Source organism: Mauremys reevesii, linkage group 3, assembly GCF_016161935.1.
Source record: "Mauremys reevesii isolate NIE-2019 linkage group 3, ASM1616193v1, whole genome shotgun sequence".
Taxonomy (NCBI): domain Eukaryota; kingdom Metazoa; phylum Chordata; order Testudines; family Geoemydidae; genus Mauremys; species Mauremys reevesii.
The window spans coordinates 82,739,875-82,764,329 of record NC_052625.1 but is presented as its reverse complement, the minus strand read 5'-3'; the positions used below and the strand labels follow the sequence as shown (position 1 = coordinate 82,764,329).

General features: G+C 43.2%; 1 protein-coding gene across 9 annotated transcripts in view; it reads right to left on the bottom strand.

Annotated features, from left to right (window-relative positions):
* Positions 1–653: 653 nt before the first annotated feature.
* Positions 654–24,455, bottom strand: part of CAPN9 (calpain 9) — a 75,858-nt gene continuing 52,056 nt past the window's right edge. For 8 of the 9 annotated variants that reach the window (XM_039530208.1, XM_039530207.1, XM_039530213.1 and 5 more), the window contains 13 exons: positions 22,609–22,686; positions 18,515–18,675; positions 17,633–17,790; positions 16,923–17,131; positions 15,897–15,933; positions 13,890–13,970; positions 12,687–12,744; positions 9,334–9,398; positions 7,489–7,557; positions 4,722–4,800; positions 4,267–4,383; positions 1,969–2,027; positions 654–846 (listed from right to left, as the gene is read on the bottom strand). In XM_039530208.1, the coding sequence (XP_039386142.1) occupies positions 820–846; positions 1,969–2,027; positions 4,267–4,383; positions 4,722–4,800; positions 7,489–7,557; positions 9,334–9,398; positions 12,687–12,744; positions 13,890–13,970; positions 15,897–15,933; positions 16,923–17,131; positions 17,633–17,790; positions 18,515–18,675; positions 22,609–22,686 (1,198 nt within the window). In that variant the 3' untranslated portion in view covers positions 654–819. Of the gene's footprint in view, positions 847–1,968; positions 2,028–3,706; positions 3,746–4,266; positions 4,384–4,721; positions 4,801–7,488; positions 7,558–9,333; positions 9,399–12,686; positions 12,745–13,889; positions 13,971–15,896; positions 15,934–16,922; positions 17,132–17,632; positions 17,791–18,514; positions 18,676–22,608; positions 22,687–24,455 lie in introns of all 9 variants that reach the window. The other variant, XR_005596151.1, reaches the window with a different exon arrangement.

Here is a 24,455-nt window from a genome sequence, read left to right as displayed (position 1 = left end):
CAAGCTGGAGCATTGCAAGCTGGCACCTGTGGTGCCACACATTCATACTGAAGATGAACACAGCCACTGGCTGCACTGTTGAATGGTGTGAAACTTATTTGCCTCGTGGGATAAACTTTGGTCTGCCTGGTATTAGGGGATGGAACAGAGGAGAGTCAAAGGAAATAATTTGCTTCTCAGTGAGTGTTGTAGACAGGGCCAGCCTCTGGATTAAACATCATTCCGAGCAAGCCAGAATCACAGTCCCCCTGGTATAAATGTTCCAGGATGAATGTTAATAGTAAATCTATCACTCCACTAATGCAACACTCTGGGATGCTCTTCTATAATGCTGGCCCAGCGTTAGCTGGGCAAAATCCACTTGGAAGTCAATACCATTTTAATGAAGTTCTGCAGGCTACTATACCTTCAAAAGCATTTTGCTAAACTGTAGACAAGCAACCATGAGGATTCTTAATGAGTGGGTTTCCGTGGTGCAACGAATAAGTATATTGGGGCTGAACATGATTATATTTCATAAAGGCCTTGGTCACTCACCACTGTCAGTTTTAGGCTGCTTGAAATGTGCACGTGCCTCATTCAAGGGCATATTTACACTGTAAATCAATATTAACCTTTATACAAAATAAAACAAATTTCATCCCATAAAGATCTTATTCAGTAATGTAATGGGGGTGGAGGAGGAAAAGGGTGGGAAGAATAAGTGTTCCCCTTGCACCACAGCACCTGTATACATTTGTATGGAAAGGGTAACAGCTCTTTGGTTGGAGGTTGAGTGGCACAATCATGAGATCCTGCTGAAATCCAGGTTGGACAGCTTCAAATGTTCATTGTCAGGGTGATAAACTAGCAGAGAAATAAAGACCAAAAGTTATGACTGATAATCCCTGCTACCACCATCAAACCCCATGTGCCAGAGGAAAGGTCCTTGTAACAGCACCATCTTGGTTTGAATCAGTGCCTTACAATGCAGGAGAATTTTGATTCTTGTGTCAACGAGCTAGTGCCCTAGTTTAGTTGTAGTTAATACAAATTTTTGTCAGCAAAGTTAATGGCGAGATTCAAGCACTTCTTCATGACTAGAAGAAAGGCAACAGGACAAATTCTTCTCTCACCTACACATGTAAATCTGAAATAACTCAGTTGACTTTGCTGGAGTCACTCTGAATTTACAACAGTGTAAATAAGAGTAACATTTTAGCCCAATTATTACAAGGAAAGAAATCTTGGGATGCCAAAAAAGGAAAAGGTAATAATTCCCAGTAGCAGAAACAGAAGTTGAACGCCACCCCCCCCCTCCCCAACATGGAACTTGTTCAACATTATGGTCTTTAGTTAAAAAAGGAATGCATTGTAGATCTCTAAGAATTAGATGATTTATTTTTATTATTATACTGTGGTAGCACCTAAAAGCGTCCATTCCCATTGTGCTAGGCAATGTACCACCATCTAACAACCAGACAGACCCTGCCCCAAAGAGCTCATAACTGAAATGTGAAATGCGGGAGAACAGATGGCACAACAGACAGACGGGGGAGCATGAGGAAACAATGAGAAGATATGGATCAGCACAGTAACAAGAGCACAAAGCGCAGCAGCTGCCTGTCAGGCACAGCCTACAGTAAAGGGTGGTATGGATCCTCAATGACTTAGGAAGAACCAGGAGGCATTTTGCTCCAATCACCCATTTACCCCAGCAGTGAACTGGGCCCAGAGAGAGTAAGGAGGAGAGAACCCAGAAAGAGGAGGGAAAGGGAGCAGTGAATATGAAATGGGGCGAAAAGGTGGGAAATCAGCTTGGAGGAGACAGAGTTATGCAGAAACGGTGAAATCCTGGCTCCACTGAAGTCAATGGCAAAACCCCCACTGAATTCACTAGGGCTGGGATTATTCCCAATTTTTAAAAAGTGACAAAGTTCTAGAGCAGATTTCCAGGCTGTCAGTTTTTATATGAAGTTATGCTCATACCTCATTTATATTCAGGTTAATGAATTCTCTGTTTTTCTTACTTAGTGCCAGGAATACCCCTGAAATAAACATCAGGACATCACAGTTACACAGAGTTCCCATTCACATTCATGCACATAAGCAACCTATCCCACTGTGAAGCACCATTTGTGACTGCTCCATAGAGAGGAAGGATCTGGCTTTCTATAAAGGCTTAGATCACAAGTGAACCTTAGAATGGGTTGAAAACTGAAGTCCCTGTGAAGGCAAAACGACCATTGACTTCACTGGGACTTTTGTCTGAGTATGGACTTCAGAAATTAATCCAAAGTTGGCCGCTTGGATGTGAGACACACCCAGGTGTTTGGATACATGTCTTACTCCTGAGGGCATTCTGCGCCAAAAAATTAAAAATTCTGCACCAAAAAAATTAAAATTCTGTGCACAATATTTTAAAATTCTGCAAAATTCAGTAAATTTTTATTTGTCAAATAAACGTGGAGGCTCCAGCATGGTACTGGGGTGCACAGCCCACTGGTGGCACAGAGGTGGAAGATCACTATGCAGCTCTCCCTCCCTCCCCCCAGGACACGGACTCAGTGGTGAGGCTGCACCCAACCCTGACATAGTGCAAGGACTGGGCCCTCCCCAGAAACAGCCCAGGGCCCTGCCCCTCCATGCCAGGTGCACCAAGTGTGGGAGGCAGGCTCAGCAAGGCAGGATCCAAATATGGAGGGGCTTAGTGTGGAGGGATCCAGGTGTGGGTTGAGAGGGTTCTGTGTGGGGCAATCTGGGTGTGGGCAGCTCAGTGGGGTATCTGGGTATGGAGGGGATCTGGATGCACAACGGCTTGTTGTGGGGTTGAGGGTGCAATGGTAATGGGACTCTGCAGTGGGGCCCAGGTGAAGGTGGCTGGGGCTCAGCGGGGGTCGGGGGGGGTCGGTCTGGGTGTGGAGGGGATAGAGCTTGGCAGGGGGGTCTGGGTGTGGGGGAACTTGGGGGGGGTGTCTGGGTGTGGGGGAACCTGGGGTGTGTGTCCAGATGCTGGGAGAGTGGGGCTCAGTGGGGTGGGGATCCATGTGCAACTGATTGGGGCTCAGCGGAGCGGGGATCTGTGTGAGGGTGGCTCGTCAGGATGTCCAGGTGCAGGGGGAGTGGGGCTCATTGGAGGGGTTCTGAGTGCAGGGGAATGAGGCGTGGTGGGAGGGTCTGGGTATGAGAGGATCTGGATGCACGAGGGTTGGATGGATAGGGAAGTAGTTCCCTGTACAGGGATCCCTCCCCCTGCAGCTGAGGAGCAATGGATGCCGGAAAGGTTGGCGGGGGGGGAGAGTTTGCAGAACTTCCTGCAGCCAGGGGAGAAATCTGGAGGTGGGTCTGACCTGGCCCCAGATGCCGTGCAGGGGAAGAGGAAGTCCCATCCTCCCCAGCCCAGTCTAGCCACTGAACTCGGCACAAGGTAAGAACCATCAAACGGGTTTTCCCCAGTCCCGCCTCCTGCCCCACACTGATTTACCTCTCTGACGGCTGCCCTGGGCACACAAAACATACTATTGGGGAGAGTCACATGACTGCTCTTGTGGCATCCCTTTGCTTGTCCCATCAGAAAGTCATTTTTCTGTGGGGAAGCAAAGAAACCTGCAGGTGGCATAAATTCTGTGCATGCACAGTGGCACAGAGTTTCCCCAGGAATAATATCCAGACTATCTGCATTTCCTGATTCTAAAAATGTATGGTGAGAATATAGCAGAATACCTACTCCCTCTCTGTGTTTTGACCCTTCAATTTCTAGCACAGGCTGGAACCAGAAAGGAGAAAGAAGCAAAAAACTTAATAATATTGTTTAAAAAAGTTAACTAAACTGTTTTTGATCCTCATAAAGGGGTTGGGTTTGGTCTAAGGTTTAAGCCAGGGTCAGAGGATTACTTTAATCAGAGGCTGATTTGCCCATCACTTTTAACTGCTATTTGTCTGGACAGAGGAAGATCCCTGTATGCAAATGAATCGAGAACCAGAATTCATAGCTGTATAGTGAGTTATATTTTTCAGTCAAAAACCCAAGCAAATAGTTAAAAAGTGAGTAATGTCAACACATGTGCATGTCTAACAATCCCTTACATGGATCACTGACAGCATTTGAAATTGAGGCCTTCAAGATCATAGAGCAGACCTCTAGTACTTGAGATAGAGAAGTAACTCCACTAGCTGGTTGCAGCAGTGGACTGTTATCCTTTAGTAGTGGACCAGCCTTTACCAGGAACATAACCCAAACTTTGTGAGTGTGTTACACATATGATTTCAGCAAAAGTGGATACTCACGGCTTGCATTCTCTAGGCGAATTAAGCAGTTTAGGAAGTCATCAAAATCAATCTGGAACCGGTCATCAGAATATCTGAGGACAATCAGCTGCAGCAGGTAATTATTGAGTTGAAATCCTTTAAAAATAAACAAACAAACAAACAAATAAAGAAGCAGCAGCAGAAGGGACCTAACTGACCTGAAAAGAAATCTGAGACTTTAATAAATAATCTAGTTATTTGTTGAAAAATTGTTAGTGGGCAAGTACTCTAAGGACTGATTCCCTGCCTCTAGCAGAAACTGAGCTGACTGCAAACTGGTTTTCATCTAAAATAGATGTAGAATTCAGAAATAAGAAATGTTGACAGTTTTCACTCTACAAATTGTTCCTGTGTCAGTGAAAGTTCAGTCTCCAGTCGAGGATCTGCCCCATAGTTTTTCTGTTTTCCCAACCTAAACAGAATATTTCTTTTACCTGCATCTGTTAGGGCACTACGAAGCTCATAGGAGGACATGGTGCCGGAATGATCAGAATCAAAATGAACGTAGATACTCTGCATGGGGGAAAACATTCAGCATTTAGTAAGATAACAAATCTCACGTATATGTAGCACATAAAGCAATGGTGTTTCATGTTCTAGATGCCTATCTTTAAAAACTCTTGATTTAGCACAAACATTTAAGGAAGTTGAGGGGACTTTGGTCTGGATCCAATCTGACTGTGTAACTGAGGGTATATTTGGGATCAAGCTATCTCTATCATATTTGTTATGAGCTGAGTGAAAGTTGTTATGGGATGAGTTAAAAGCTCTTTGAGATCATTAGGTGTGTGAACTCACTCTTCAATTAACATAACTGCAAGGGTGAGCCCTTACCTAAGATAAAAGGAGTATGTGAAACCATCCAAAACTTTTGTGTGTGTGTGTGTGTGTGTGTGTGTGTGTGTGAGAGAGAGAGAGAGAGAGAGAGAGAGGCAGTGCTTAAAGTGGTCTGAAAGAAGTAAGGGGGTGGGGGGGTCTATCACAATCTTAGCCAAAGTTAATTTTCATGCACTTGACACGGACAACTCAAAATTTTTGCATATATATAATATACAACACATGCAATTTTCAGCTCAGTAAGGTATGTATACTTATTTGTATTATGCAAATTACTAAAACAAACTATATCCTGAGAGTTTGAGGGGGGGAGGTCTGAGGGCTTTGTGAAATTCAGTGGGGTCTATTTGGGAATAGGGCGCTAGAGTGCAGTGAGATTCAATGGAGTTGGGGGTCTCTTTGGGAATAGGGACTGAGGCACTAAGAGTGGGGTTGGGGGGCCTCGGGAGTGGGGGACAATCAGTGGGGCTTGGGGGTGTCTGGGGGGTTGCAGTGACAGTGGGTTTGGGGGATCTCTTGGAGGTAGGGGTGCAGTGAAAGTCAGTAGGGTTGGGGAGGCCTCGAGGGGGAGAGTGTGCAGTGACATTCAGTAGGGACCGGGGTCTCTCAGAGCATGGGGGTGCAGTGACAGTGGGGATAGGGGTCTCTCAGAGAGCAGGGGCTCTGTGAGATTCAATGGGCTTGGGGGGATCTCAGGGGTGGGGGTGCAATGACACCGAGGTTGGGGGTCTCTCAGAGGATGGGGTACAATGTGATTCAGTGGGGTTGGGGGCCTTAGGGGTGGGTGTGTAGTGACAGTGTGGTTGGAGGTCTCTTGGGGTGCAGTAAAAGTAAAGTTTGGGGTTTCTCTTGAGGATGGGGGTCTAGTGACAGTGGGATTGGGGGGGGTCTCTCTGGGGCTACAGTGAGTCCTTTGGGGGCCCGTTCTCTGCCCTCCCATTCTTGCTGCTCCCCACCCCATCCCTCTCTGCTGCCCTGGCTCTTAGCCTGCTCCTACAAGGTGGTGGGTGGCTGAAGGGGTAGGGACTGAGGCCCCTGTGGATTCTCCCAGCCCCATCCTGGCTTCTAGGCTGTGCCAGGGCTGGTCTCCATATCTGAGCTGCTACACCCCTGACATGTCCCCTCTTTCCACCCCCTCAGGGCTGGGGCACATGGAGGGAGAGCCCTGTGGCGGTGCTGCACTGGGGTGCTTTTTCTTCAACTCCCCCCCTAAAAATAAGAGGGGAGCCCAGGAGTGATAGCTCAGTGGTTTGAGCATTGGCCTGCTAAACCCAGCATTGTGAGCTCAATCCTTGAGGGGCCCATTTAGGTATTTAGTTGGGGACTGGTCCTGCTTTGAGCAGGGGGTTGGACTAGATGACCTCCTGAGGTCCCTTCCAACCCTGATATTCTATGATCTTCACTCAACTGTGAATTACTTATATCCATTGTTATATTCACTCTGAATGTTTTAATCAGAACTATCTGGAAATCTCTCCATTGGAAGCATGCATTTCTTAAGTGTACCAGTTTAAAAAAATCAAACATTTGTATTAACAGACTGATGAAGTGAAGTGATCCAGAAAAACAATTCAGACTTTGGATGAAAAATCCAGGAAGCAGAAAATTGCAATGATCATCCTGGATGGAGCATAAATTCAGAGATTATTAATGACCCATGAGGAAATAATTATTTTTCCTTGATCTGCAATCCTGCAAACATATACTCACATGCTTAACTTTACTACCATAATAATGTCACTGATTTCAAAGGGACTACTCATGGTAGTAAAGTTAGATAAAATGTGTAAGTGTTTGCAGAATTGGAGCCTAACTGGCTAACATTGTTCCAGACCCTCAGTATTGCTTACTGCTAAGGAGATAAACAATGGAAACACAATAATTCATCATGTGACTATTTTCCACTAATCACAAGTCAGCATTATCTTCTTGTGTGAAACAATAGGAATAGAATCCTCAAGTGTTATTTTGATTGGCCTCCTATTGAAACACATTTCTGAAATTCATTACCTCAAACATAGCTTCTTAGCTTTTCAAAATCACTGATATTCCCAGTAAACCATTCTGGTTTGGGGCAGTGGAATACTCAAAATTGGTTATACTTCCCAGAAGAAAACACATATTTTAAGAGCTTGTGTTTTTAATCAATATTTTGTGCTTTTGAAGACATATGCCATCAGATTTTTGTTTCTGAAAATCATAGAAATATAGGGCTGGAAGGGAACCATAAGAAGACATCTAGTAGTTCATCTTGTGCTGTGGCAGAATCAAGTATATCTAGACCATCTCTGAAATATGTTTGTCCGACATTTTCCTAAAAAACTCCAATTATGAAGACTCAAAATAATGAATACAGTCACATACCAGCCACTTCTTTAGTTTGTCCCAGAAAATCTTGAACTCATTAAATTCCAGTTTCCCATTACCACTGGACTAGTAAAACCCACATTAAGGAAAAATACTGGTTAAGTGAAATCCCATGTTCTGTCTAAATCTACCAGTCATTCCTTTACATTGCAAACAATTGCAATGATTGCTATTGGAAATCTAGAACGTTGTGTGATATCTCTGGTGAGTAATGTAGGGAGAACACTGTCCCAAAGCAAGAGCAGCTTTGGATTCCAATTGGATAGGAATGATTCAGAGAATTAAACTACCTGATAAAAACATGCTACCATATTTTACGGGAATTGCTCACCCACTGCATTATCAGTATTGCTATCTTAGGGCCAGATTCTGCTACCCGGAGTCAGTCAAAAACCAATGGAACTACTTGTAGCGTGAGTGGCAGAACCTGGCGTTGGTGTTTGGGACAGTTGCTATAGAAAGCTGAGGTACTTTTTACAGAGGGGTATTGAGATTTGTTAGAACATGCTTCTTTCTCACATGTGGGAAAATCCTGTCAGGGCTCCCTCAGTCCTTAGGGCCCTGATCCTGCAAAGTGCTGATTTTAATGGGATCTGAGACACTCAGAAGAACATCCGCAGAGGTGCTAAGTCTGTCACAGGATGGGGCCCTTACTAAGAAATTTTGCATGAGTGAGGGCATCAGGATGTGGCCTACTTCCACATCGTCTCAACATTTTATCTTAATTTTTCAGGAGAGAGCCTTCCTAATGGCTACCAATGCAGCAAGCATTCCTACAGGCCACAGTGTTCAAATCTGGGTCTGCCCGAAGTCTGGCAGCTACACCCAACACACACTAGCCCCTGAGTGGGTGGCCTGATTTGAAGAGGCACTGAGCACCCACAGCTCCAACAGGATTGTAAAGGTGCTCAAGCACCTCTGAAAATCAGACCACTTACTTGGATGCCTAAGCGTGGATTTAGGTGCTGAACATCACACACTCAGGTTTAAAAACTTAGGCCAGAGTAGTTTTAGAAGCTGCCATCTTCTGTAGAGTGGTACTTCCCACTATTCAGCAAAAGAATACATGGTCCCAGGTTTTATTCAAAACTGGGCAGATTTGCTTGAGAGCCTCACAAATCTTAACAACCATCTTTGACCAACCTGGGCTGAGTTTTGAGTTGGTAGCTGTATCTCAAACCAGAGGCAGTTTTGTTTTGTTTTGTTTGGGCTTTTATTGCAAGTATTTGTGAGGAGGTGCCACAAATAACAGGGGCTGGAGAAACAAAAACAAAAGAGGAGAACTTACTAGCTGGATAGGAGACAGATACAGCAAGCAGCAGCCAGCTGCCATGTTAGGGCTGTGGCTGCTTGGGCTGCAATATTAAATGGCCAGCTATCAGAGGAGCAGGCTCAACAAAGTACCTATTGAAGGGAAGAAGCTATTCTAGGAAGCTTCAGTAGTGATCAGGCAGTTGTAAAGGGCTGGATGTCCACTTTTTGGAGCACAAGGATCTGACTGACAGTCATTTCCAGGTTTTTCAGATTGCTGCCCAGTAGTTGAAATAGCAACATCTTATATATAAATAAAATGGGTAAGATTTTCAGAAGAGCTCAGCCATGGACTACACTGGAGTCTATGGTACAACCTGAATGGTTTTGAAAAGTCCTGCTCTAAGTTTCTATAATAAAAGCTGGAATACAATTTTGACATCATCTGTTTGCTGTGCTTCGTGTACCTCCACTGTATCACAATATTGCATCCATGTCTAGTATCGGGGATGAGAAAGATCCCTCAGGCAGGGCCCTTGCATACATTCAGTGTCCCAGAGAATTCACATTAGCATTTATTTGAAAGGATACATCCATAAGAGAGATGATGTTTCTACATGTCATGAGGCTTACTTTCTCGAATTTGATGTCCTTTGCTGAAAAAAGCACAATAATCAAGTTAAATAAGAAATAAAGTCATTGAGCATAAACTTAAAGTCTAAAAAATTAACAATGGAAAAAAGGAAGATATAGTTCCAGAGATACTCCTATGACCACTACCTGTAATTCCAAAAGAGTAATTCACTTGGAGGCCAACTCTGCTGCCTCTACTCACATGAGAAACCTCCAGTGACGTCAGTTAAAATCTCATTCAATAGGACTACGCAAGACAGTAAGAGCTGCAGGACTAGCTTTGTAAAAATCCTTTAAAAATGTAAATATAATAAAATGACGTTATTAACAGTCAAGCACGGATTGATCATCTCATCAATCTGATGATGCAGAGTAGAGCTGATAGACTCACAGTTTAAAAAATACACGTCCATATATTTTATGTATTTATTGTTGTCTTAACGGGTGTTACACATACTTTTGAATTAGCCACTAAAAATTATTGCCTGATCCAAAGCTCAATGCAGTCACTGGGAGTCTAATGGGACCCACCATTATTGACTTCACTGGGTGTTGGATCAGTCCCTTAGAATTTACTTTAGGTAACATTTTACCTTTTAACACAAATATTAAACATTTTGATTTCCAGTGTTTTCATGATGAGGGGGAGGGAACCAACTAATCAGAATCATAGTAGTATAATAGCGTAACAGGATGCACCTGCCATTTAAGATTTGTGAGACCTGTAAGCCAGCACTACCCCATCCCAGCTGTGACTTTTAAAAATATCTATGGAGCAGAGGATGTGGTCAGTGAAGGGAGGAAGTTATCTTGGGGAGGTGAGCTGGGATTTGTAGAACACCACACTGCTGACTCAGCACATAGGCCCTGAGGTGGGAGCCCTATAAGCAGGGGTGCCAGACCTCTCCTCTCCTTTGGTGTTAAGAACGGACTGGGGTAGTTCCCAACTGGCCTTGCTGTGGGATCCAGGGGTGTGGAATTGCTGGGAAATGTCGTTTCCCTGGCAACTAGTTTGGAATCCTGGTCTGGGCAAGGCATGCTATAGGCAACTGAACCCATTTTGTTTTGGAGGCAAACTCTTCTGAGGAGGGTCTACAATTTCTAAAGTAACTGGAGGTCCTTTGTGCTACTTGTTTGATGAGTCAAACCAAAGCCCTGGGCAGGGGGAATTTTTTTTCTTCTGTTTCTAACCTTCATGGGCATGCCCTATTGTTATTGTTTGGCCTGCCACAGATAGTCACAGGCCCAGATCTGCAAAAATATGGATTCATAACTCCCATTAATTCAGTGGCAGTTGTGTGCCTAAGTATTTTTGAGGATCTGGGCTATATGGGCTCAGTCCTGAGGTTAAGTGGAAGGGGAAATGTGCTGAACTACACCTATAACTGCAGAGTGTGGCAAGCCATTCACCAGCCTCAACACAACGAGCCCTTGACCCCTCCCCATAGCCTGCATAGTACCCAAAAGGAGCATAGCTGGAGGTTAAGGATGGGCTATTCCTGAAAGTGCTGAGCCCAGATCCACAGGATGATAACAAAGTGCTCAGCAGCAGATGCACCAGAACAGCTGGAGACCAGAAAAATGGGTGACACGTTGCTAAGCATGCTTCATCAAAGAATCCCACAGTGCTCAACAAACCTTAGAAGATGATTAACAAACTAAGCAAAATAGATCTCTGTAATCCACACTGCATATTTTTTAACTGTCTATGGCCAAATACTGTTCTTGGTTACTGTGGTGTAAATTTGGAGTGACTCCACTGACTTCAAGCGAGTCCCTCAGGATTCACATCAGTGTAACTTGGAGCAGAATTTATCCCTTCTTATACAGAGGCCACTTCACGCATCACTGAAGTGTAGGTGACCATATGTCCTGTTTTGGCCAGAACGCTCCCTTTTTTCAGTCCTGTCCTGGTCATCCTGACCTTTTTGGCAAAACTGGGCATTTGTCCATTTTGTTCTTGCCAACTGATGGCCAGTTGGCAAAAGCAAACTGGACAAATGCCCAGTTTTGCCAAAAAAGCAGGTGCAATCCTTAGTGGGGTGTGACCCCTAACAGGGTGCAGAGGAATGGGGGGGGGGAGGGAGCAAGCGGCAATGGGGGGAAGGTCTCGGGATCGGGCCAGGCCAGCCCTGCACGGGTTGGTGGCAGGGGGTCTTGGGCTGGCCCCACATGCAGGAGGTCGGAGGGCCTTGGGCAGGCCCCAAGCGGGCAGTGGTAGAGAGGGACCTCAGGCCAGCCCCAAGCAGGCGGGCGGCAGAGGAGGCTTGGGCTGGCACCACCTTGGGCCAGCCCCACATGGGCAAGAGGAAGGAAGGGCTGGATGAGGGGACTTGGGGACTGGGAGCAGGCCTTGGGCTGGCCCAGTGTGGTGTCCCGTTTTCCCTTTGGGAAAATATGGTCGTCCTACTGAAGTTAAGGCACTTCTGGGTTGAAACCAAACAACTGTGTAACAGCGCCCTGCAGAGCTACAGAACAGCTGAGGATGGAAAGTGAAGAACACTGTCACACTGGAAGCCACAGGGTAATTACAGGTAGGAAGAAAATAACAGCAGCTGTGTTTACGATCTCATTTTGTGGACCCAGTGTGCCTTGTGCATGAACAGATATTTAGTGGGCATTGATGCTGTTCAGTGAATGGAGCACGTGCTGAGATGAGCACACACAGGCTTCCTGCACACTCCCATCAAATGTAAATACAAGCTGCTGTTTGAATTGTGGAGAATGGCTTGGAGTTTCCTTTTCTCTGACTATTTTAAGAATCAGAAAGCCACATGAAATTTAGATACCCCAGGAAATATCAGTTCTGCTCCCAGTAACTCATTGAGTCTCATTTTCTTCATGAGGATGCAAATAGACCTTGTACTTTTCACAATTTCTTCTTTGGTTTTGTCACTATTCGTTACTATTATCATTTGTTTGTGATATCATTTTACAGATGGGGAAACTGAGAGATTAAATGAGTTAGCCTAGGTTATGCAGAAATTCTATGGTAGAGGCAGGATCTCCTGAGTCTCAGTCCACTGCCTTAGTCATAAGACAATCTTCTTTCTCCAGAACCGGGAATAGGCATCACTGCCCTGAGATGGATTTTGCTGGGAGACAGTGTAGGCTTGGGGTTAGGTCAGGGAACTTGGGTTCTGTTCCCGACTCTGCCAGTGACTTGCTGTGTGACATTATGCAAGTTACTAGGCAGTGCCTCAGTTTTCCCATCTGTAAATTGGGGATAATATCCACTTTTATAAAGCCCTTTGAGGTCCTTGGATGAAAGCTGCTATATAAGTGCAAATAAAGTTGTTATTAACACTTACCTTTTTTTAATACAGCATTCAGAACATATTCAAGTTCCTCTGCAGTTATCTCCATGTCCTAGAGTTGAGAAATTAAATCAGCTGTTACTTTTGGGTGTCTAGAATCAGACATATGGAAAGCCTAACAGAATGCAAATATCATCAATCTGACAACTACAAAACTCTACTGCACTACTGTCACTGGGTTTACAGCTTGCTGCTGAAATCCAAGAAATAGTGAATCGCACAAACAACAGAAGGACTAAAAAAAAAAGAAGGAGATGACAAAATACAACTGAGCTGCTCACTGATATGCTACATGGAATCACAGTTCTTCTCAAACAGGAGGTGTTTATTCAAACAAAATAACTGCAGCTTCAGACACAAACAGGCTCCCTCACAGCTTGTGTTCTAGTGTTGTCTCCTTTGTTTACCAGGGACCACATGGTTAGGAACTTTATAAAGGACATAGAGACATCTAGTGGCTGAATATATACTGCAAGTAAACATATTACATATGGAACCCTGAATTTTCACTTCACGTGGATTTATGTGATAACAGAAATATATTTTTCAGCTACATAGGGTTGTTCCCATCCCAGTTTTTGTAAAACATTCATGATTTTTATAGTTTCATAAAGTTTAAAGCTAGAAGGGATCATCAGACCTCCTGCACTTCACAGGCCGTTAAACTTCATCCAAATACCCCTGTGTTGAGCCCAATGATGTCAGTTAAACTGAAGCATTTTAGTCCTCAGGAGACAAAACTATTGTGTGTCACAAGCAAAGAACAGGAAAGACTACTGCCCAAGGCCCCTGTGATGCCAGGGAATTGATTGGGTTTGAGATACATGCAGATGAGCCTCGCAAGTGATGCATGGCCCATGCTGCAGAGGAGGCAACCCTCTCCCCCAGTTTCCTTGCTAATCTGACCTGGGAGAAAATTCCTTCCTGACCCAAAATCTGGTGATCATACAAACAAGACTCACCAGCCTGATTGCACCACCTCAGAGCACCGGCCCACCCCAGCTGGAATCACGGCTCTGCCTGTGGCAGATCTCTGTCAGAGGAAGGTGAGGCCCCCTCCCCACAGATTACAAGTGTGTATTGGGAAAAACTTCCTTACTGACCACCTCAGAGGACCAGCTAAAGCCCTGAAGCATGACATTAGATCATAGTCATCACTATAAGACAAAGCTAAAAGTGTTCTGAGTACGCACTCACCTCTCCGGCAACCTGTTTAAACAATTCCCGGAACTGTTTTTCTTCTTCGGTTTCTTGTTGCGGTGGGGTTGGTTTAGGGGGCTACAAGAACAGGGAGACATTAAAACTATCATAGAGCTAACACTGGTTCCTGCACGCAGATTATGAGCAACAGTCACAGTAACACAGTTTAAGGGAGCACCAGATCATCTAGTCTGGCCTCCTGTATATCATAGGGAAGTGACACAGCCGGCACCCGCACACTAAACCCAACCACTGAAACGAGACCCAAGTATTACAGCCCACAGGAAGCTAAATTATGATGTGTCACAGGCAGAGAACAGGAGAAACTGAGATGCACTGATGTTTGAGGCCCCTGCAATTGCAGGGTAACAATTAAGCAAGCCAGCCATGCTTTCAGCGCCTTGAGGAGTGCTATGCATCTTGAAACAGATATAACAAAATCTGAAAGGTGTATTATGTATGAAAAACTTAACCCCCCGGGCACCCAACGTCTTAGAAATTTTCACCTTCCATTTCCAATAGGAGTACTCAATAGCACGGGCTAAGGAGCAGGCAGAGCACTGGAGCTGAACAGCTGATCATTGGTGGCTTCCAATGCTACACTGTCTCAAAACTATCAGTTTTCCATTTTATATGCACGTTCAGCCAGGTGATGCCTCGGATAAACAGGTGCAACTGTTATGGAAGTCTCTGGGCCAAATTCAGTGGTGATATTAACTGCTGTGTGAAATATAAGGCTGGGTGTAAGTTGATCATAAAATAGATGTAGGCAGCAAAGTTGTGTAACTTGCCCTATTTTGACACTCAGTGGCTGTGCAAAATGAGTGCAACTTGCATGCCCATGTACTGGAAGGGTGTGCACCGAAGGAGAATCAACTAAGTGAGGAAGGTCCTGCATGGTGCCCAACAAAGAAGTTACTGTATATCCACCGAATGCCAACATGGTGGAAGTTACATTGATTTGACAATTACACTCATTTTTCTGACCAATATACACCCAACATGACACTTAGCCCATCATTTATCTACTACCATTCAGATGCCATATGGCAGGGGGTGAGGGATAGCTCAGTGGTTTGAGCATTGGCCTGCTAAACCCAGGGTTGTGAGCTCAATCTTTGAGGGGGCCACTTAGGGATCTGGGGCAAAAATCAGTACTTGGTTCTGCTAGTGAAGGCAAGGGGCTGGACTCAATGACCTTTCAAGGTCCCTTCCAGTTCTCAGAGATAAGATATCTCCATTAATTTATACCTAGGATAGATGTATATCACTAATGACTGTGACCTTGAGAATCTGGAAATGTAAAGCTCAATTTGCTACCCAGTCTCTGGAAGCAAGGGGAAAACTGAGTAAAATAGCACCAAAGAGATGCAAAGCTGAATCTTGGCTTACTTTCCTTCCGCAAGTATCTCCACTGCAATCAGTGGGACTATTTGCAGGAATAAGGAGAACAAGATCTAGCTCAGTCAATACCCAAATATAGTGACTACAAAGTGGTTCAAGGGCTGCCTGTCAGATTTTTTTAAGTGTAAAAATCAGCTTAATGTTCAGCAGCAAAAATTGTCTAATCATTTTTATGAAAATGCAGTATCAAGCTTCTGACCCCAAAATGTCCTGAGAATATGTGTGCATGTTTGAGTGTGAATAGGTTGTGTGCCCCTAACTGGGTAATACTGCACAGTACGGCTAATGGCCAGATCCTTAGCTGGTGCACATCAGCTCAGGTCCACTGATTTCAGTAGCTATGTTGATTTATACCAGGTGAGGAGCCAGCCCTTAATTTCTTTCTGATTTCAGCTGCCTATCAGCAAACAATTGGAAGAATTATTCATTATTATTATTGTATTATTATGGTTGTTTTACTAAACCCAACCCAACTGCAGATTTCACACACACAAGGTTGGCATTCTCATAAAATTCAAGTGAAATGAAAAAGTACAAATGGAGCATATTGGATGGATTATGCTGAATTATCCACTCCTTATTTTAGCTCTGTAGATTTACCTCTGGGAGATTAATGTCAACGTTTTCATCCACATCCCTGAGGGAAACAAAAACATACTCAATAACAAAAGACTTTGCTGGGGATCCTTTCTGTTTAAATTTTCCAGAAGTAAAAGCAAACATAGTATTTTTACTGAACGAATTATTCACTTTGAGTGAAATTCATCCCCATGCAGAGGGTCAGGTCTTTGCATCACTTAAACTCAAAAGAGAGTTTAAGTGGTTCCTAGGCCTAGTGTGAGCCATCTGTACAGGGGTTAATTTCACTTTTTATAGGTTGTGCAAATGCTTGTTAAAAAAACTTATTCTTTATTAAACATGCTCATTCAGACAGGAAACAAACGTGCAGAACAATATATACTACGGAGCAGCTACTGACTCTTCACGGTTAAGGTTGCAATTGAGTTTTCATTACAAGTCTGATTTCCCCACCTCCTAATACCCACAAAAATAGCCAGAGTGGGCTAAAAATTGGAAAATTAAGTCTGGAGTCATGGTAGAATTTTTCTACCACATTTAAAGTGTATTGGAAAAGGGGTTTCTGATTTAGGACCTCCTGAAATAGAAGCATTCACCAGAGTTCAAAAACTCGTCTAATTCTTTCTTCCCTACTTTGTTGCAAAAAAAACTGCCAATCCTCCCACACAACCCCCGCAACAAACAAAAACAACACACCCTATAACAACAAACAAAAAGAAAAGGGGAAAAGCCTCGTTTACTAGATTCCCCTGGCTGAGGTCTAGTGCACAGCAACACAGGTTAACTTTTGTTAATTACAAGAGTTGCTCTGGCAATGAACTCCATTTAATTCATTGGGATCCTCACATAGCAGGCAAGGGCACTGCAGGAAGTGGATGGGAGGGATGGTTCTTCATCTCTGGGGTCTCTTGCCTGGAGCAAGATGAGGAGAATGTCCTCAGGAATCTCTCATGGTTCTTTAAAAACCCAATTAACATGACAGGTGTGTGAGTGTTTTGGATGTTGCAGGAGATCTGTTTGACTGACCACTCCCCACTGATTACTTACTCTGTGATGGCTTTTTTCTCAGAGAAGATTCTCAGGCAGAAGTCAGCTTCCTGGTGTGGCTCAAAAGTAGTAGGAACAATAACATAGTCCCCAGGTGGCAACTTGACTCGGTCAGAGACTTCCCTTAAATTAATGTAGGTTTTGCTCCTTGCCTTGGAAGGGTGGTATCTGAAAAAGTCTTTGTTCAAGTGTCCATCTTTGCTAGGGCTCTGCAATAGAATTTGAAGCAGGGATTTCAGGTTTATTCATTATTGTATGCAAAGTAACTGATGTGCGTGGTTCAGACATGTCAGATTCCCACCTCCCTTCCTGATCTAGAATCAGAGGGCCAGATACATGCATGATTCATTGGCTTCAGGATCAGGAAGTCACCATTAGCCCCTGGCACTCCTCCCACCCAACTCTCCTGTGCTGAATGGAGCTTGGATGCCAGGGGAATCTAGCTCTCAGACTCTAAGGTCAGGCAGGCTTTGTATGCAGGGGCTCTAGGATGAAGAAAATCCATTTTGGCAAAGCCCTTTTGCACCAATATTAGGACATTTTAAAGAGAAAGCTACCATTCTCATCATTATTTAAAGAACACAGGTGATTAGATACCACAGCAATAGGTGTGATGCAGAAATCTAGACTGATACACAGAGAGAGACAAGGGGGGAGAGAGAGAGAGAGAAAGAGCAAACATGGCTACTACATCGTAAAATATCAAGTACCTCATAAATAGCATAGCCAATTGTCAGCATATCAGCACCGAGTTTCCTGAGTTTACGTCGATTCTTTTGCATCAGAGCTGCTATAAACGTGCATTCATCTTGCCCATCATCTTTCTCTGTCAAACGCAGCTTGATCTGTGGATTGGTCCAAAAGGTGTCTGCCAAAGCAAAGAACACAGACGTTTTTCCCCCCCAAAAAAATTAAACTGAGCCAAAAAGGACAATAGAGAGTAATTTGAGGTTTGGGGGTTTTATGCTTGTTTTATTTTTCCATTTTCCATTATGTATCTTGATGATTTCAATACAATTCTGCAGACAAAGAGCCAAATCCTGAGGGACTTGGATTTTAGTATAAACAATAGCAGAATTTAGACCTAATATCTCATTAAACAGCAATGGTTTAAATCGGAGATGAAAGTTACAAGACAATTAAATGGGGTTTTCTTGAAAATATAAAAGCACAAAGGATCAACTTCTGATCTCATTCATACTGGTGTAAATCTGGCATAACTCCATTCAATCAGGGGAGTGACTTCAAGTTACACCAGCATGATCAGAATGTGATGGAAAGGGCTGGATTCTCCTCACTTATAGCCCTGTGACATGGGTGTAACTTAACTGACCTCAGTGGAGTTACTCCAAGTTTGCACAAATGTACGTGAGAGGAGAAAGAGGTGTACAAAACTGAAAGATAAAGAAAATTATTTCTCTCAAGTGGAATCTGGTGACTGTTTTGATATTTTGCTGGGTTTCAGCTAGTTGAGACTCCTCTGGCCTTATTCAGGACATGCTTGTGGAAGTTACAAAGGGGTGAAGAATTCTGTGTCTATAATGGATGCTTCCACGGGAGTGTGAAATTTTTCTAAAGAAATCTCTGTTCACCTAGAAAATTTCTGCACCCTCCAGCAGTGGAACCCCTGACCCAGCTCCCTTGATGGACTGTCACCTCCCACTTGTTGGTAGCATTGTTCTCAAGAGCATCTGGGGTGAGGTTGCAGATCTCAACTTTATCAAAATGTGCTTTGAAGTCTTCAAAGTTCATCCTAAATGAAAGGAAAGGAAACCAGTCAGTGCATCACACTAGTGACTGAACAGAAGCAGCAGCCTAGGCAGAAACTACTCCCACAGACCAATTCAAAATGCAGAGTATCAGAATATAGGGCCGGATCATCAGTTTCTGTAAATTAGTGTAGCTTCATTGACATCATTGGAGCTATGCTGATTTACACCAGTTGAAGATCTCTCCCCATAGACCTGATTCTCCTCTCCGTTACACAAGTGTAATCACAAGTAACTCCATTGGCCCCAATGGGCCTGATTCTGATCTCTTCTATACCAGTCTTAATATAGTGAGATGCCACTGATTTCATCTGAGTTACACCTGATTTACACCAGCGTCAGGAAGAAAGCAGAATCAACCCCAACGGAATGACACTAGTGTAAAACTGGTGTGAGAAGGGAGGCTCTAGTCTTCTAGTCTCACAGCTCCTGGGCCCCGTGATCCTTTTTAGTGGAAAAACAGTACGGAGGGGGTAAAAGGTCTGCCAAAATTGAACTACAGCCAAGTGTGATACACTGTGTGTGACCATTCCAACCCACATACCAAGAAGCATGCAGACAGCCCAATGTGCAGCAAGACATTGGAGGGGCCCACTGGCACTTTGCTTGCTGTGAACGGGTCGGCACTCAGACCTGAACTGAACTGGAGTAAGAACCAGTAGGGGAAGTATTTACCAAGTCAGAGACTGGTGTGCAATACAGCAGCCGCTGCTGGATAGCACAGGAAATAGAGCAGGAAAACAGTGTAGCGGAAACCAGGTAACAAGTTGGGCAGGTAGGCCTAGATCCTCAAAGATATTTAGGTTCCTAACAGCCATTGAAATCAACCTTTGAAGATCTGGGCCTTAGTGGCTGAATGAGACAAATGAACAAGAATAGCAGGAAAAAGCCAGTGTGCTCCAGGCAATGTGTATGGGTGGGTGTTGACAGGATGCGATCCTCACAATAGCACACAGGGGTAGCAACATCACAGGCCCACCAGCTATAATAGATTCCATATTCTGCTGAATAAGTAAAAGGAGTCTAGAGTTACACTTTAACTTACGTTGTCCTAGAAACTTTTCACCACACATTTTTGATAAGGGAGCAAATGACACAGTTTGATTTCACTGTCTGTGTCTCCCTTTTTGTATTGTGTCTCCCTCCAATGTATTACTAGCTCCGCAAGCCAGGTGCACTCCAGCATCTCACGTCTGTCCTTGGTACATTGAGAATAAGGGCTGGATAACAACCCCTTTTGCTTTTGTGTACCTGGCACAAATTTCCTGGCCGTGTTGCATAATTTTTGTCTTTTGGGCCAAGTACTGCAAATTCTGCTCTTCATTACACTGATGTACATGTGAAGTACTTATCAGCACTTCGTTGGGGTTGCTCTGGATTTACACTGGGGTGCCTGAGAGCAGAATATGGCCCTACATCTTTGAAAGAGAGGGAGGGAGGCAGAGACAGAGAGAATTAGAAGCTGATTTGCTAACTAGCCCCTGGGTTAATCTTTCCCCTCTGGTAGAAGCACAATAATGAATGTGGAATTTGCCTCTCCTCTCTATCCTCCCTTATCAATACTGACCTTAGTTACTCTTGGTGTAAATCCAGAGTAACTCATTGTAAGTTACTTAGATCAGCTAGCCCTTAACATGTTACCCTGAAGGTCTTGCTAGTTCCTAGTTACCAGGACCCCAAAGGATAAAAGACAAAATTTTTTATCAAAAACATATTTCCCATTTGAAATGTCTTAAAATGTGTTTTCATCCATATTTAACACAGATCATGCAGCCTTCTGTAGTTTGCTTTATGCCACTCTGATCTTTGGTCTTGCTTTAAACTGCCTCATCATTTTTGACAAATTTCCCTTTTCTATTTGAGATGAGCCCACATAGAATGCATGAGAATAAATTGGTAAAAAATGACAGAAAAAACCTCCACATGTAGGTCCTATTATTATTTATAACGTAGCACATAATCCATGTGCTCTGAGAGATGCATGAAAGCTAGTCATATCCAGAAGCTATAGAATAGCTCCAGTTTTTAAACTGTCAGTGAGCTGTTTGTTTCATTTTTTCCCTTTAATTTTCAGGTGCGGTATGTAATGGCTTGCAAAGTAAATATCTGTTGAGATCCCTGAAATTAAGATTTAACCATTATTAATTAATTATTATTATTATGTCTACTGCAGTAGAATCTAGGGACCCCCCCCAACTCCATTGTGCTTGGTGCTGTACACATAACACAGAGAGCTTACAATCTGAACATTTAAGATGTTGAGCAGAATCACAGAATTGTAGGGGAACTTGAGAAGTCATCAAGTCCAGTTCCCTGTGCTGAGGCAGGATCAAATAAACCTAGGCTATCCCTGGCAGGTGTCCAGTGATGAGGATTCCATGACCTCCCTTGGAAGCCTATTCCAGAGCTTACCTACCCGTATAGTTAGAAAGTTTTTCATAATATTTAACCTTGCTCCCTTGCTGCAGAGTAAGCCCATTACTTCTCATCCTTCCTTCAGTGGACATGGAGAACAATTGATCACCGTCCTTTCTGTAACAGCCCTTAACATATCTGAAGATTGTTATGAGGTCCCTGCCCCCCAGTCTTCTCTTTTCAAGACTGTTTTTCAAAAGAGGCCCACTTTTTTTTAACCTTTCCTTATAGGCCAGATTTTCTAAATCTTTTATCATTTTCTTTGGACTCTCTCCACATTTTCCATGTCTATCTTAAAGTGTGGTGCCCAGAACTGGACACAGTACTCCCGCTGAGGCCCCATCAGTGCCAAGCAGAGTGGGACAATCACCTTACATGCCTTACAGACAATACTCCTATAAACAAACCCGAGAATTATATTATCCTTTTTCACCACTGCATCACATTGATGACTCATATTCAATTTGTGATCCACGATAACCCCCATATCCTTTTCAGCAGTACTACCCCACTAGCCAGTTATTCCCCATTTTATAGCCATGCATTTGATTTTTCCTTCCAAAGTGGAGAACTTTGCGCTTATCTCTGCCGAATTTCATCTTGTTGAATTCAGACTAATTCTCCAATTTGTCAAGGCTGTTTTGAATTCTAAATAATACCTAGCTCTTATATAGCATTTTTCACCAGTAGATCTCAAAGCGCTTTACAAAGAGGTCAGCATCCTTTTACAGATGGGGAAACTGAGGCACCGAGGAGTGACATTTCTTGCTCAAGGTCAGCTTCAGCAGGCCAGTGGCAGAGCTGGAAATAATACACAGATCCCCTGAGTCCCAGTCAAGTCTTCTATCTACTAGACCACACTGCTCTAAATGACAGCAAAATATGAGAAAAAACAACTGAAAACTCTTCGGAAGCTGTTAGGCTGCTCTGTGCTGATTTCACTACTTTCAGGTCCTTAAGGATGCACAGCACACATAGTATATGCAAAGAGCATTTGTGTAGCCTCATGAGTCATTCTTTCACCAGGGTGTGGCACACAAGAGGTAACGTGGCAAATGCTGCATTGAGAGAATCACCCAATTCAAACGGCATTAGTAAGATGAAATGTGATGTACAGGAGTGGAGTATTTAGACAATACAAAACTTGCCAGACTTGTTTTTGAAGCATTCCTTACATTGTGCAAATCAGCTGTGTCTGATTAACCCCTTCAGGAAACAAGTCAATCACGGTGTCATTCACTTCAATCTTGAGAACTTTAGAATTCACAGTGTTTTCAATATATTAATGCCAGTTGCTAAGTATGGCATTTTAAACATCTTAAAGATATACTCTGTTATTAAGAATATGGGAATTGAGAGTGACTTATATCAGGTTGCATTGTACCAGTCCTCTCTTTGGATTAAAGCACTAATTTCCCAGTTCAGAGCTATCCTCCTCTTGGCCTGCCTGCTTACTGTATTTATTCTCATCAGCATATTTATAATTCAAAGGGGTACCATACCAGAATTCTCCATCATCTAGCACTGTCTGACACAGGCGTTTTCGCTCCGATGGGCTGACTGACTGCCATTCAGAAGAACTACAAGGAAACAAAGTCAGGCTTTACAAGGCTATCAAGCACTTCATTTCCCTTGGCTCAAAGACAGCAGCTGGATATGTTGGCAGATTACACCGCTTTCAGATTGATTTTATTTGAGCAGTAGCCACAACAGGTGCCTTTAAGGAGCCTGATCCTGCTGCCATTAAAACCAATGGCAAACTTTCCATCTACTTAGACAGAAGCAGGATCATGTAAAATCTTGAGGTTACAACACTGCTGTATTGAACAGTACCACTGTGTTTGCAATGTTTCCCACAGTGAGAATAGGGACTACTACAAAAACCAAGGTAAATTTAAATACTGCGAGTGGTATATCTCTAGATTGTACATCCACTGTACTGTAAACCTTGTTGTACATCTGTATCATTATTGCCATGAGGTTTATTGGTAGTTTAGGACCAACCACTGCTCCCAGATGAAGTCAGTGGGAGCAGGGTGATGCTCTTTAATTGTACAAATGAGTGGAGAGAGAGAATGAAATAGCTGATGTCCCAACTGAAAATCTATTTTTTCGTTTCCATTCACTAATGCAATTCGTGGTTCTAGCAGGGATGGAAACAGAAAAGCCTAGATGTTTCATGAAAGCCTGCTCTTACAGCAGTGTAATCCCAGCCTGATTCTAAGCAGGAAGTACTAGAAGTCTCTCATGAGATTACTAACCTAAGCCCTGATCCTGCAAGTCAACATGTTAGTGTAGACTCCCATGCCCATATGGAGTCCCATTGGCTTCCATAGGACTCTGTGTGGACACTGTGATCTGCATTAGCAGTTCCACATGCAGGATCAGAGCCCCTTTTGGCAGATACAGCACCTTGGATAAAAATCTCAAATGGCCTGATACCTATTGCAAGCTTAACTGCTAAATCTTTTGAGGTTTAATCATCTCTAATTATCCTGATCAACTATTCTCCCATTTTTGGAATTTACAAAGGATCATAACTACCCTTAGAAATGTAAATATCTGGGATTTATTTGTTGATAGTTTTAAGAGAAGGGACATTTGAATCAGTTCTGGAAATTTATCAAGTCTGTTAATTATTTCACCATTTTTAAAGCGGCAGTCAGGATATATTGTGGAACTGAGTCTCCTCTCATTTATACCAGCGTAAATTGGGAAAAACTCAGTTGAAGACAATGGAGGTAAAGCAATTTAAGTGAACTCAGAAACAGGCCATGTATAAATGTAATCAAACATGAAAAATATAGCTAGTAGGAATTTCCAAAATAGAATCTACTGTTTACCATTTATGCTGTTTGCTTTTAAAATGACTATTATTTTCATTTCATCCAGCTTGGATAGTGAAAGAGACTAGGGAGTTTCACTTTTTTCCCAGCTGGCATTTGTTGGGTCTTGTGCTCTTTACACAGCAAATATAATATGAAGGAACCACACAGGCAAGTGTGGTCCAAATAATGGTCTTTAATAGCTACACAAAACATGCAAGGCCAACCAACATATATACCTTGGAGCTCTGGCTTCAGAAACATAGAACACAGTGAGTGCCATTAGAGGGCTCACAAAATATTTAAAGAGATACTGTCTAATTCCTATACACTACCTCAGCACTTTCCAGCTCTCATGTAATAGCACAGTGTTTGGATGTTTGTGTTGCAAATACTGCAGGGGAATGTTTAAATAATACAAATTATACATTTTCCACTGGAATTGTCTTAAAAATAATGACATTTATATTAATAGTGGATTATGTTTCTATTTTTAGCAGTACCTACATTTTGGGACTAAACAA